This window comes from Leptonychotes weddellii, chromosome 8 (genome assembly GCF_054177405.1).
Source record: "Leptonychotes weddellii isolate Sample4059 chromosome 8, ASM5417740v2, whole genome shotgun sequence".
In the NCBI taxonomy this organism is placed as follows: Eukaryota; Metazoa; Chordata; class Mammalia; order Carnivora; family Phocidae; genus Leptonychotes; species Leptonychotes weddellii.
In genome coordinates this window covers 25,832,165-25,846,605 of record NC_138376.1, presented here as the reverse complement: position 1 = coordinate 25,846,605, position 14,441 = coordinate 25,832,165, and the positions used below count along the sequence as shown (strand labels likewise).

The 14,441-nt window shown below is 53.6% G+C and overlaps 1 protein-coding gene and 1 long non-coding RNA gene across 3 annotated transcripts in view; one reads left to right on the top strand and one right to left on the bottom strand.

The window, feature by feature from the left end:
* The window catches only part of SCUBE3 (signal peptide, CUB domain and EGF like domain containing 3), a 33,050-nt gene extending 20,830 nt beyond the window's left edge, over positions 1-12,220 (bottom strand). For both annotated transcript variants that reach the window (XM_081828051.1, XM_081828052.1), the window contains exon 1: positions 12,100-12,220. In XM_081828051.1, the coding sequence (XP_081684177.1) occupies positions 12,100-12,184 (85 nt within the window). In that variant the 5' untranslated portion in view covers positions 12,185-12,220. The remainder of the gene's footprint in view (positions 1-12,099) is intronic.
* The window catches only part of LOC145722989 (uncharacterized), a 52,191-nt gene that overhangs the window by 29,456 nt on the left and 8,294 nt on the right, over positions 1-14,441 (top strand). The window contains exons 2-3 of the long non-coding RNA XR_014147623.1: positions 6,848-6,984; positions 11,731-11,849. This is a non-coding gene — a long non-coding RNA (uncharacterized LOC145722989). The remainder of the gene's footprint in view (positions 1-6,847; positions 6,985-11,730; positions 11,850-14,441) is intronic.

The window sequence follows — 14,441 nt, the reverse complement described above, 5'->3', positions numbered from 1 at the left end:
GATTTCCCTCGGCCCCTGTGCTGTCAACAGCAGAGGGACCAGGACCGGGCAGGGGCTGGTACCAGCAACCTGAAGCCTGATCAGTGGGGCACTTGTGGCTCTCCAGCTAACTCCAGCTTGTCCAGCCCGCCACCCTGAACTGTCCCATCTAACCCAAGGTACTCCTCTCCTTCCTGGCTCTCACTCTGACACGAGGTGCTCCTCACAGAGCTATGCTGAAGGAAGAGGCCACCCAAGATCTAGCAAAAAAGAGGATGGTTCTGAAAGGACAGAGCAAAGAAAACCATTTACCATCTTTGGGCAAAAGATTTCAACTTCTGGGGCAACGTTACAGTGCGCATAAAGCAGAGCTAAAATATGGCAACATGTTGCATTCAGTTGAAAATGTTTTACAGGGTGTATTTGTGAAAGGTACTATGCTGAAAGCTGTGGAGGCCCCAAGGTAACTTGGCCCAGCCAGAAGGAGAGACAAGTAAGTAACATGAGGCAGGGTGTGGTTGAGCGCTAAGGAGACATTAGACATAAGGTGAGAGGGTCCTCAGCCCTGGCTACACAACATCAGAGTTAACTCCCCTAGGAGATGCCCAGCGCCATCCCCAGTGGTCCTGGGCAACGAGCCCGCAGTATTTTTCCGAAAGCTCCCCAGGGGAGTCTAACATGCAGCCAGGCTTGAGAATCTCTGTGAAAAAGAAGATCAGAGGAGGAAGAGACTACTTCTAGCTGTGAACTGGGGAACCCAAGTGTAGAGGTAGCCACCTGCAAATAAAGAAATGGGATTTGCAATCAAGACAGTGGACTGTAAAAAAAAAAAAAATAAGTGGACTATAGCGTTGCCTGGCTTTGGTTAAAATGCAGATTCTCAGGCCCTATCGCCAAGCTACAGAATCCAAATCCTTAAGGTGCTTGATATATATTTTTACAGAATGTGAATGAACAAGTGGACTAGTAATCACTCCAATTTATCGATACCCAGGAGTCCTAGCTTGAAACAGTTAATTGTCCTCTGCTTTCATATTTCAAGAAGTACTTTGGGGGCAGGACTGAGGCTTCCTGGGGCAAAGAAGAGAACTGAAATTTGGAAGAGTGCCCCCAAACATCCTGCCTCAAATCTTCTGGACTTCCATTCAGCTCTGTGCTCTACCTTCCAACTCTCTTGGACTCCTCTGCAGCCGTCCGCCACGCCCGGTGATTCCAACTGCTGTAACTCACACTCTCCACCTCCCTCAGGCTCGGTGGTCATGGTGTCTCTGCCTGCTGGCCCACCCTGGGAACTCATTCCCAAATGAAAGAACAGAGAAGGGGGCATGAAGACTAGTGGAGGGCAAGAAGGGTAGTAGAGAGTAGATAGTAAGAGGCTCTGTGGAGTATCAGTAGGTCCAACGAAGAAATATACTCTCATAAAAAGAGCCTAAGCTCTGAAACCAGTCAGTCCCAGATTCAAATCCAGCTCTACCTCTCTAGGGAAGATTTTCTGATTCTCTTATTTCTTCCTCTTCCAAATGGGGATAATACCTCCTCATGAGAGTCTGTGAACAGTTGATAAGATAATCTGTGTAAAGTTCCTAATAAAATATCTGGGAAATAGTACGGAAGCTGGTTCAGACAACAAATGCTCTAGGACTGTGCTGTCTATGATGGTAGCCATGAAGCACATATGGCTATTTAAATTAACTTAAAATTCAGTCGCTCAGTTGCACTAGGCCAAGTGCTCAATGGCCATATGTGGCTAATGGCCACCACCAATGGATAGCACTTCCAATACCACAGGAAGTTCTATTGGAGCACTGCTCTCAGAGTTAATAAGGGATACGCTTAGGCCTGGGTGGACCAAAAAACTTCCTGAGCAGTGGGATTCAAGTTGAGTTTTGGAGACTGGATCAGCATTTGACCGTCAGAAGAAGAAAGAGGAAATTTCAAGTGTGATTGAACACATGAAGAAAGACAAGGCACCCAGAGATTCAAGTCCTATTCTCTGTCTCCACATTTATACATGCCCTTGTGAGTCTTCGAGGCTGGCCTGGGACATTGGACAATCCCAGTGACTAATGATCATTCTGTCCATCTTGCTTTGAGCTCTCTTCTGTCTCTCACCATCTCTTCCCCCGCAGCCAGCCGGGCAATTTAGAAACCCACTGGGAAGCCCTTCCTCTAGGCCCATTTCAGAGGGACATGCTTGTCTCCGAATCATTGGGTGATTTGCTGGAGTCTGCACCGGGCTATCTGGGCTCTCAGTTCTTTGCTTTGCCTCCAGTTCAGTGCTCACTAGGACCAGAGTGCCCCTGATGCTGATGGCAGCAAACCCAGGCTTCCCGGCAGAGCCTGTAGACCCTTCCAGCAGCTGGGCTCTTCCCACCATCCTACCCATTCCCTCATCGCCCTACTCACGGTGCTTATCCCTCTCCAGCCAAGAGTCTCTGCCCTGGAAGACTTTGATCTCTCAGCTCCTCCCTCTACAACGTCTAAGCATTCTGCCCTTGTCCAAGCATTCACATACATCTCATTCTTCACATTTGAGATGCAGTTCTCTTTTCTCTAACCACACTGTTCCCGGCTTCCCCAATCTGGTTCAAAATTGTCTTCCCCAAAGCTCTTCCTGTTAAGCCCCATTCCTAAAGAGTTCCTGGTCCCAGGGGATTCAGCCTGCCTCCACTCACTTGCTGCCATTGCTGAGTCCTTCTACTAATGCTGTCAAGCCCTCTTGTGTGGCATATTCAGCTTCCCTCACTTGGCTAGTCACTCATTGAGGACAGGACCTTTCAACCATTTGACTGGAATCTTTTGAAGCAGTTCAGGCCTAAAGCAGAGCTCTGAGGGGTGCCTGGGTGGCTCAGTCGGTTGGGCGCCTGACTCTTGGTTTCGGCTCAGGTGATCTCAGGGTCGTGAGATCGAGCCCTGGGCCTGCTTGAGATTCTCTCTCTCCCTCTTCCTCTGCCCCTCCCCCCTCTAAAAACAAACAAACAAACAAACAAAACAAAGCTCTGAAATAGGGCCCCCCATTATATCCTGTGTCTCCTCCTTTTGCCAGTTCATTCTTTCAGAGCTCCCTTCCACCACATCTGCCCACCCACGATTTGTCCATGCAGGGATCCCTTCGATACCCATAGGCACAGTCTCATCATAGCTCTCAGGGAGCAAGTATTTACTACTGGCCTGACAAACAAGTTGATGCTGGTTGGACATGGATTGGTCTAGACCGGTGGTTCTCAACCCTGGTTGCACACTGGGATTCCCTGGGGGCCCTTTAAAAAATGTGGTTGTCTAGGCACTCTCCTACACCAGCTGCATCAGGATCTCTAGGGTGAGGCTGGGCTGGGCTGCTGTCTATCTTCCTTTACCATCTCAGATAATATGAATAGATCATTTGCCCGAGCTGGGAAGACACTGGGGGCAGCAAGATGACAGAGTGTTTGAGAAAAGGGATTCTGGAGTGATACCGTGTCAGTGTAAATGCCAACCCCACCTATGTCTGTGTGGTCCTGGGTCAGCTTCTGAACTGACCTGTTCCCTCCTCTGTAACTGCGTCTCAGAATAATAGCACCTCCTCATGGGGCTGCCGTGTGCATCAAATGAGTTAATACTTGTCAAGTACTTAGCACTGCAGTGCGGGCATAGAGTAAGTGCTCAGAAAGGTCTGCTATTTTTGTTCCTTCTCTCCAACTTTCTCCCCGGTATTGTTTCTGAACCCCCTTTCTGCTCCTCCTTCCTCTTACCAAAGCCCCATTTCAGGCCTGGTGTAGGGCCAATGCAGCACCAGGAGAGCTTGTGATGGTACAGGGAATGTTGGGGAGACACCGCTTTCTCTGCCCATGCTTGGAACTGCCCAAAGAGGAGGGTGAAGTGGGTGACGGGCCAGTTGGGAACCAAAAAGCAGCCCTCCACGATCCCTTGTGAGGGCTCTCCTTTTGTGCCTTTACCCCCACCCCAGGTGCGGGGCTGGATCAAAAGCTGAACTTGGGGAGAGTGGCAGCTGCAGAGATACCCCAGATGAGTCAAGACCTCCTTGCCTTACCCTCCCCTGGCATGAATGCATGGGTCTGTAACTGCAGCAGCTTTCCCAGTGCCATCTGACATTTCTGCTGGATTTGCTTCTGCACCTAGCAGAGCGCTCCACAAACTCTGCTCAATGTAGGGAGGGAGGGTGGGATGTGGGGGTGGCGTTTAGAGGGTGAGAGGGCAGACCGGACCAGAAAGGGTGGATTGTTTGACCATGGGCAGTCCTAAGATTCCCTTCTGAAGATGGGGAAGTACCCCAAAAGGGAAGCAGGAGGACCCCAAAGGAAACACTTCCATCTGCTTCAAAATTTTGCCCAGGTCCAGCTCAGGAGTAACAACAAATGGAAATGAGCAGAATGCAGGCTGCAGATAAGCAGACACCCCTAGGGAGAGTCCACCCCACCCCCCTTTACATTACCACAGTAGTTACCCTATCACTCACAGCAGCCGATTTGCTGGGCCCAGTGAGGAGGTCCAAAGCAGCCTGCCTGGTATCCTAATGGGCCTGCATGACCGTGACATCCTTCCTGCCCAAGCCAGGTTAGCCTCAGGTGATTGGGCTGAGCGCAGGCTGTCTGATTGCCTGACCAATCACTGTCTTATGATGCCTCTTACGTGCTGCTTTGTACCATTATTTAACTTCTAGTTCATGTGCAGTATCTTCCTCCAGAAGCCTCCCTGAGGCTATGGCTTCTGAATCTTTGAAATCCACATGGCAGCTGGGAGCTGATCATATGCATTTAGCCATTCAACAGAGAGTTACTAAGCATTTGCAACATGCCAAACACTGTGCTAGGAGCTGGGCATCCAGCAGTGAACAAGACAGACCTATATACTGAAGGCACTTAGTAAATATTCATAAAACATTTACTCAGATGGGTGGATGGACGGACGGATGGATGGATGGGTTGGTGGGTGAATAGATGAGGTCCATATTTGTGTCATCTTCCCAGTTCTATGTTACCACAAGGAAAAACTTTTTATTTTCCTGTGACCCCACAGTTGTTCTAGGGGGAGGGCAATCCTAGAAAATTTAGTCTTAAGTTAAGGGTAGGGGGATAGGAAACTCAGAGAAAGTAAGAGACCCACTTAAATGGATCCATTTGGTGATGCAGAGGCCAGAAGAGACTGGGAACAATGAATCCAGGGTAGGATTTGTAGGGAATCCTACAGGACCCATAGGCTCTCGGGGTCTTCAGATATTATCTGGAGCTGCTCAGGCATCTCTTAGGAGTATCCTTGTCCAATAAATGTTCCCCAGCCTCAGTGCTAAGTAGCACTTGATGATGGGGCACCAGGGTCCACCTGAGACCAGCACACCATTGCTGCTCCTGGTCAGTTCTCTTATCCTTTCCTCCATGTTGCCTCCCACATGTAAGTAACACCCAAAGTAGAACCAGCCCGGGCTTCGGCCATGAGACCCTGACCTGTATATGTGTGCATGTGTTCTCCCTCTAGATGAAAAGGGCAACTAGGGTAACTGGCTGAGCCTGGCATCTCAGCTTGGGCTTCTCAGGCTATCTTCCCAACCTGGAATCCCAGGCTGAGACTCTGTGACCTCAGCTGGAGCCTGGGCCCATCCTCGGCCTGGACAAAGCATAGGCAGGGGTAAGGAAGGCCTGGACAGAGTCCAGGAAACTGCACAGAAGACCCCAAGGAGAGGACACAGAGCACTTTCTTCTTTTCAGAAAAAGGACCCTTTTTCTTATATAGCTGAGCCTGCTTGACTGAAGAGCCAGGAAAAGCAGTTGGTGCTCAGAGCTCGGAGGGGAGCAGGGCTGAACCTGAGAGCTTTGTCACCCATCAAGAGGCCTTGATGAGTTTCTCTAAGTCCTACCACCTTATCCCTAAACCAGGTCCTTGCTCATTTGAAGGTACCCCAAATGGACAAGAATTTTCTCCTTTTCAATGTGGATGAAACCAACCCTGAGTCAGAGGCCTTTAGAGGATCGGTAGGTAGGGGATCCTCGGGTAGGGAGGAAAGAACAAAACGCTGGAGAGAGAGGGGCAGGGAGGCAGGCAGTGGGCCAAGGCAGGTTCCAGCTTCATGATTATCCATCTTATCTCTTTACACAGATGGAGAAAATGACAGCATGAACAATGATGGTGTCAGATGGTGCATAATTACGTGTGCGGAGCTTTCACCCAGGCTATTTCACATGGGCCTCAAATGGCCCTCTCACTACGTAGATGGGGAACCAGCCCAGAGAGGGCAAGTGCGAACAGTTTGTACAGAGCCAGACCCCGGGTCTTCTGACTCCTAGTCCAGTGCTTGCTCACTACACACTATCCAGAAACACCCCGGGGGAGGAATCCCTGCCTTAGTCATTGTCGTGCCTCCCCCGACCCCAACTCAGCACGGATACACAACCATGGAATGGCCTGGAACTGACAGGTGGATATTCCTGGTCGGAGAGCCAGAGCAGGGATGCGGATGCTCTGAGGCTTTGCGCATGGGGGTGGCTGGAAGGAGGGCAAGGCTGAGTGGCGGGCAGGGAAGGAGGGCAGTGCGCCATGGTGGGTGCAGACAGAGCTGCAGCGAGGACGGGATGGGCAGGTGTCTCCAACTCGGATTCACTGTGCTGGGCCAAGCAGCTGGTTAGAAACAAAAACAAACACCGGGATACAGGTTCCTGCTGTTAACAGCTTCAAACCGCCAGAGGAAAACTCCAAATAAATATAATTAGAAACTTGTAAAAACGTCCTCTCTGTAAACTTGCTCCCCAGGGTCTATCCTTTAAGCTCCCCCTTTCTTCCAGAATCCCCCCCCCACTCCATGCCGGCATACCCTAACCCTCCACCCTCACCCAGGGATTCCTTAGATCTCTTTCCTTATTCTGGATCTTCCCTCCAGCCCAGCAGCTCCTGCCCAGGTCTCTCCTCAGCTTGGTGCCATCAGGGACCAGAAGTGGACAGCCCCTGGCCTGGAGCTCCGAAATCCAAACCCCACAGCTCTCTAGGGCTACGGGTACAGCCACAGGGAAACCATAGGTAAGAGTGAGGGCCACAGCGCCCTATTCAGGTGTCACCTCTTCACCTCTGTGGCCAAACCCAATAGCAACTACAAAACAGTACCTTGGTCTGAAAGGGGGAGATGTTTCGGCTGGAGCAGAATACAGAGGGCCAGTCTTGGAGCTGAGAATATACCATGTAGGACCAGGGACTGGGGCCTCGGGTCCCTGCCCAGATAGTATTCAGTTCCTAGAACACAACCATCGCAGCTTCCTTACCCAAAGTTGCTGGATACACACACATTCACACACACATGCATGCACAGAAACACACACTTGTTTTGTAGGGGCTCTTTCCAGGGGGAAAGACTCTACTTAAGGATGCAGAACAATCGGGTACTTGGGGCCCCAGGAAACTGGGGTGGGGGAAGAAAGGAGGAGTAGCCAAGTGACAGACTCGGGCAGGGAGTAGTAGAGGAGGGCCCAGGAAGAAGAGGGCCTGAGTGTTAGGCGGGAAGGCCCAAAGAGGCCTGGGGGCAGGACCAAGGCTTGCTATAGTGTTTTCTGCCTTCCAGCAGGAAGGATTTAGTTGAGATGTGCAGAATCTCAGAGCTGAGAGGGACCCTCCTGATACTCTAGTCCATTTTACGAGTGAGGAAGGGAATTTCAATGATTTCCTCAAAGGCCCCAAAACTCAGGCTCCGCGTCTACCAACCCACTGGCACCAACCACCCCACCACATGCCATTTGGAGCTGGCAGTATGGGGGCATGGGAGGAAAGTGGCCAGTCTGGTGACAGAGGGGCCAATGGGGGGGGAGGGCCTGTGTCCCCTCTTCGCCCAGGTGCCTGTCTCCTCTACCCCTCAGACATCCCTGAGTTAGCCGTCGTATCCCTTCTCCCCGTCAAGGCCCAGGCGTCCCTCTGTTTCCAGACTGCTGTCTTATAACTGAGCCTGAAGAAGCTGTCCCCAGGCCTGGGCCTCTTGCGGGCACTGCCAGCCTCCGAGCAGCTCTGCAGTTTCCAGCCCTGACAGGGACTCTTTCTTAGAAGTGGTCATGTGCTAGGGGTACGGGACGTCAAGGGAGGCCCACACCCTGACACGCGGGGACCAGAGCTGGGGCAGGGACTGGGGGGAGTTCAGGCAGCAAGCTCCTCCAGCTCCATCTTCACGAGAGGGTCTGAAACTACCCGTTCCCTTCCCCCACCCTCAATCCAAGGCACTGGACCAAGCCATTCCACTTCTTGACTTCTCCAATGAAAACAAAACGCACATTGCCCCGCTTCCCTTTTCCTCTCACCGGAGCACTGTGCACGCATGCACAGGGGGATACACACACACACACACACACACCCTGAATCATGCACACGCACGCTCGCACGCCCCAGTGAATGCACACCTCGCATTCCCAAACTCACACCCAGGGCAGGCTCCTTTTACAACAGGTCCCGGCCGCTCACATCTCAAACCGGTTCTCATGCTCTCAGATTCCTGAAGGTTTCAGAAAACAATCTCATTTAGGGGTGGCTGATAACTTTCTTCTTTCTCTGCCTGTGGTAATTCTGGCCTCGGTGTCTTCCGCTCCCCTCTCTCACATTCCACTCTGTAGAGACTCAAGGAGATGAGGGGTAAGAAGTGGAGAAGTGCTCCCCCGGCCCCAGGCTTTCCCCACCTCCCCAGGGGACATGTCACTGAGAGAAGAGAGGTCAAAGGGATTCCTGAGGAATTTCTAAGCTGTCCATCCCCCTTCTCCACCCTTCTGGAAAAATGGAGGGAGGGGGGTGTGTGGAGACAGGCTTAGAAGCAACTGATTGAAGATCAGGCTCCAAGAGTGGGGACTGACTCTCTCTCTCTCTCCAGTGTGGCCTGGATGGGGCATGGGCAATAGCCGGCTGCCCACGGGGCCACCCTCACCCGCTGACATGGTTATGGTTTTCATTTCATATTTTGGAGGGAGGGGCTAGGAGGAACAGTCCCCTCACTGTAAGAGCTGGCCACAGGAGCCCAGGGAAGCGGGGAGGAGAGGAAATAGCCACATTAAAGAGGAAGAGGGGTGGGGGAAAGAAAGAGAGAGACACACATACACCCAGACAGAGACCCGGAGAGACGCGCGGAGACAGAGAGACACTGTTTGCCACCAGATGAACGCTCTCAGTCCCAGGGATGGTGTTACTTGGAAACTCTAAATACACGACTTTATCAACATTTTATCCCTAATGAGAAGAGAAAACAACCAGGTAAACTAAACAGCCAGGCTGACTCTCCCTGAGCCCGCCCTGGGGACAAGTTTTCCCCGGGAGGCCAGGAGACCAATTCAGCTGTAACCTGAACCCTAAGCAAGGATTAGGTCTTTTTAACCACTGCTGCACACCCCCCCCCAAAAAAGCAAAGCAAATTAATGCTTTTAAGTTAACAATTATCTTGGTTATCCAGTCTGTCTACTTTAAAATACACAGTCAGGCACTTGAAAAACACTCAAAACCACGTACCCTCATGCTCACTCACTCCCAGTCACACGAGCTTACCCACGCACTCATCCACACACAGTTCTCAAAGACACGAAAATGTTCGTATCCAGGCTTAATAACCGAGTCACAAGAGACACAGACACCCAGCTATATCACCTGTGGGTGATGGCGGGGAACCTCTCTCTTTTTCTTTCTCTCTCTCACACACACACACACTCACCTGCACACTCAGGGCTCCCTTCCTTGTCCTTCCCCACCTCCCTATCCCTTTCCACTTTGGTTCTTGGGCCGGGGGAGGGGGGGGGATGGAATTTCTGGAGAAAAGGCACTGAAGTATGGTAACTGTACTATACACACACACACGCACCCGCTATACCCAGAGGTATAGTAACTGCGCAAGATATTTGCCAAGAGTCTTTGCAGTTTAAAGAGACCCACTAGAGCTTCGATTATAAGCACATGGCATTGAAGACACACCTGCTGGCCCTGGTGATACCCAGGAGATATGTCTGGGAGCGAGGGATGGCCACAGCACTCCATCTAGGGGTAAGGCTGCCCTGCCCGGTTCAGTGCTTGTCCTTCCCAGGGCATTGGCCTGCAGATTTGGGTCCAGAGACATCCCTCTAGCCCAACAGACCTGTCGTTAGGCAATCTCTGGCAGACCAGGTTGATACAGTTCCTGAACAGCAGCGTCAAAGGTAGCCGAAATGACAGGCTTCGAGTCCATGCCAGGCTAGACTCAGGGATCAGAAGGAAGGAAGAAGCACAGCTAACTGCGGCCCAGTCAGAGCGAGTGACAGTGGCCTGAATATAAGTAGTGAACAAAACTATGAGGATGTAAGTTCCTTGAGGGCAGGGGGCCTCCAGTCTAGCTGCACTCCCCCACCAGCACCCAGCAGGGTGTCTGATGAAAGAGGGAGCCCCAGAACACCTTGGAGGGATTTTGAATCCTTCCATCCCTGAAGGATGAGCTGATCCCCCGCTGGCACCTGTCCCTTCTAGGAGTCTCCACCAGCCCTGGGAATCCCCTGAATATACTGTTTGCTCCCCCTTTTGCCCCCAGCCCCCCAGTCTCACTAGGCCACTACAGACACTGGCTCCAACTTGAAAGAGGCCCTTATCTTGTCTCTAGATTCCTGAATGAAATCTGTTCCTTCCTTCAGACTAAACTCCCTAGCTAATTCCATGTTATGAGTAAGTCAGCACACACTACAAAAGCCAGCTTTGTTTATGAAAACACAAGCAAATCCACAGTGGGAGAGGGGCTGCTCCCAGGCTGGGGGTGGCAGTGGTAGTGGGCTGTCTGGAACCAGGACTGGAGAAGAGGCAGTTTGGGGTTGGAAGGGGGTGGGGGTGGGGTCTGGTATGTGACAGCTGCGGACCTCCAGTACTTGGGCTCTGCTAAAGGACAGGTTGGAGGAGGAAGGAGGTAGTTGAAGAGGCAGCCTTCGGGGGAAGAGACTGGCGTTGATATAGCATCTCCCTTTTACCAGAGTGGGAGCCCATCCAGCACACAAAAGCAGCTTAAGAGCCAGGCGCTCAGGCTCCAGGACACGGCGACCTGACTGCCAGAGACTCAGGCTTCCCCAACTCCCAAGTTCAACTTTCCCTTCTGGCTCAGCCACTTCCACACCCCAGCTTGGCTTCAGGAGCCCCTGGGACAATAGGCAGAATCATATCCTCCTCGGCAAAGCCTTGCTAGGAGGAATTTTCTTTTTGTCCATATAAATCTCTTCCTGGGTGAGGACATGATGGGGGGAAGGGTGCAGCAAGAGGTCAAGGGGGAGGGGAGGCTGTCCCCAAGAGAACTGTAGCCCACCAGCCTGGTTTCTGCCAGCAAAGCCTTGGGACTGGCCAAGCAATGAGCCTGGGGTCAGGGATGGGGGCCGGAGGGCCTCCCTGTCTCTCTCCCTTTAATTCCTAGAGGGATCTGTCAGAGCTCCCCAGCCTGGAATTTTACTTTGTTATTTTAATGCAATTCTGACCTGGATTTAAATGGAATTGGAAACCCGAGGCCTTAATAAATAAATATTATGATAAGAAATGAAAGCCATGCAAGACGAAAGAGATTTCCCCCCAAAGAGGCAGAAGGCGACATTCTTGCTGGGAGCCAGTCAGAAATTTTCTTCTCTTCTTCAGCCCCCTACCATCCAGTGAGAGACGAGCTGGTCTTTCCAGAAAAGATCCTATTTTTCTTTAACATTTTTCTACTGATAAGACAACAACTTGGAAATTTTGTCTGACTTTGCATGAGGGTTGGGGGTGAGGGGAAGAAATACATGGCGTGGCTGAAAAGTTTCATTCTCTCCGTCTCTCCAGGCCACAGCTTAAGTTTCTGGCAATGTCTGAGAGAAGAGAAGATCCTCTCTCGTACTTTTGGAGGACAAGAAGTCTTTCGAAGATGCTGGGGTGGCAACGAAGTCGGGCAGAATTCTGAGGTGCGTGGCGACTTCTGCCTAGGGCCCCCCAAACTTCTCACTCCTCCGTGTCGCTCCTGGCTCCTCCAGCCTTTTGCCCGGGACGCAGCGCCCAGAGTGAGGTCAGGTCCCCCGGCCGGAGTGCGGGTGCACGGTGCTGGGTTCTGACAGCGACACGCTTCCCAGCACCTGCCCTGCCCCTCGGAAATCGCGCCCCCCCCCGCCCTCGGGCCCCCGCAGTCCCCGCCGCCGTGCGCCCCTCCTTCCTTACCTTGCGCGGCTTTGCTGTGCTGGGCGGCGCGGGCGTGGACCAGCAGGACGAGCAGGCAGAGCCCGGGCACGCGCCCCGAGCCCATGGCTGGAGCCACGGGCGGCCGGGCGGCCGGGGCCGGTCTCGCAGCCCCGGGACGGCGGAAGCCGGCCGGGGCCCCGCGCGCCGGAGGGGGGAGGGGAGGGGGCGCCCCGCCCGGGCCGGGCCGGGGGCTGCGGGCGCGGGGCGCGGACCGCGGCGCCCTCGGCGGGAGGCTCGCGATGCTGCCGGCTTCTCCCGGCCCGACGCCGGGGAGAGCGAGGCGGAGAGCGCGGCGAGGCTGGGGGCGCCCGGCGCCAATGACGGAGGGGAACCCCCGCCCTCTCGGAGCCCGGCTCTGCTAGCGGCGGCGGCGGCGGGGCCGCTCCGTATAATCCCACCCAATTCCCAGCTTCGCCCGGAGCGAGCTGCCGCGGGAGAGCGCGCAGAGCCCGAGCGAGGGACCTGAGAAAGGGGAGGGGAAACGCAGCGCCAGAAACACGCCCTTTCTGCCTCTCTTTCTTCCTCTCTTGCTCCTTCTCCGTCTCTCAGGCTCCGTCTCTTTTTCTTCGCCTTTCTCCTCCTCCTCCTCTTTCTCCTCCTCTCCTCGCTCCTTTTCGTTTTCTTCCTCCTCCCCCTCCTCCTCCACCACCTCCTTTTTCGTGCCCTTTTTTCTTTCAAAGGGGGCCTCGGCGCGGCGGCCGCTCCCCCTGCGCGCCCGGGCGCGGCGGCCCCCTCCCCAGGCTGCCGGGCCGCTGCCTGCAGGAATTTACAATCCGGCGCTGGGGGAGCGGGCCCGGTCTCCATGGAGACGGCTTCCCCGGGAGCAGGGAGGTCAGGCGCAGACCGCGCACAATCAATGGATCAATGCAAGCCCCGCTCGGCTCCAGACCAAACAGCACCGGGCTCCGGCTCCTTCTCTCTCCTGGCGGGAAGAGTGGGGGAGCTAGGGTGCGCCCCGGCGCTCGCACGAGATGAGGGCCGTGCAACGCAGGTTTGCACGCACACCTCCACGAGGAGACAAAGAGAGCTCGGGGTGTCGGGGAGGCTGGGGCGGACGGGATCGCACGGGCACTCCGGCACGCCCGCCCGACACAGCCCGACACGCGAGACACGGCCACATAGGACGTCGAAAAACCGAGAGGGGCTCCGACTTCGGGCCGAAGGGCGCCCTGCCAGCTCTTACCTCCACCGCCCCCCGCCTCCTCCCCCCCCCGCCCCCCCTCCCCCCGTCTCAGTGCTCCTTCTTAGTGCTGAGTCCACTTTAATTGAGGACCAAGAAGAAGGTAGCCTTCCCCCATATCAAACTGCCAGCTCCAGGGTAGGCTCCCTTGCAGTTAAGGCCTTGGAGGTAGCCCACTGAGTCACCCTACCCATATAGAGGTGGGCTCACATATAAAACACTCTCAAGCACTCAGCACAGGGGCAAAAGCTAACCCATAGGAATATGCCTATGCGTGTAAATACAGACACAAAGATCTGCACAGCACGCTTCTCCAAACCTGCCCTCACAGCTTCAAGATGTGGTCCCAACCAGTCCATTCTGAGCTCTTCTTATCTCCAACTGCTGGCAGCAGAGGAAAGATAAATGATATTTGCAAAAAATAAGGGCAAGAAGTATACAAAGAGCAGTGTCTCTGAACCATGGACACTGCCTCCTGCGTGGATTTAGAGTTCAGCGTCTTCTCTCCTTTCATCCTAGGGAAAGACCCCTTGAAAAGGCGGTGAGGGCTTTCTTGGAGTGTGGAGCTCAGTCAGCCTGAGACCACGCCAGGTTCCAGGCAGTTACTTACGCTTCAGAACCAATTTTTTTCAGGGAAGAGGCAAGTGGAACCCAGGCTAACCTCACAAAGCCCTCAGGATACTCGGGAGGAAGGGAAATGACCAGAATCATCCTGAAAATAACTCCGTTCTTAGACAACCTTGACACTGGCAGCCCACATCAGCTAGGTGACAGGTGTGATATGTCAGAGGTCTCCCGAGCCCCCAGGGAGAAGAATTGAGCCCTTCCTTCCCTAGGGATTGAATAGAAGAGTAGGAGGACGGAAAGAGTCTCAAGCATTTGGGGTTTTGTCCTGGCTCTATCCTGGGATGAAGATTGCCTTTGGGGAAATCACATCTCAATGAGCCTCAGTGTTATCTAGAAAACAAGAGGGTGGATTAGCTCCTTGATGGAAAGGAGGCAGGAGGCAGTGCCCTTAGGAAGCCTAGGGGAGGAGGTCTTGAGAACTCCTGCTTGGCATGAGAGATGATGGTAGGGATGGAAGCACACAGATCACAGGAATGGTGTGGAGGCCACAAAAGTTTGGGTCAAGTGATCTCCC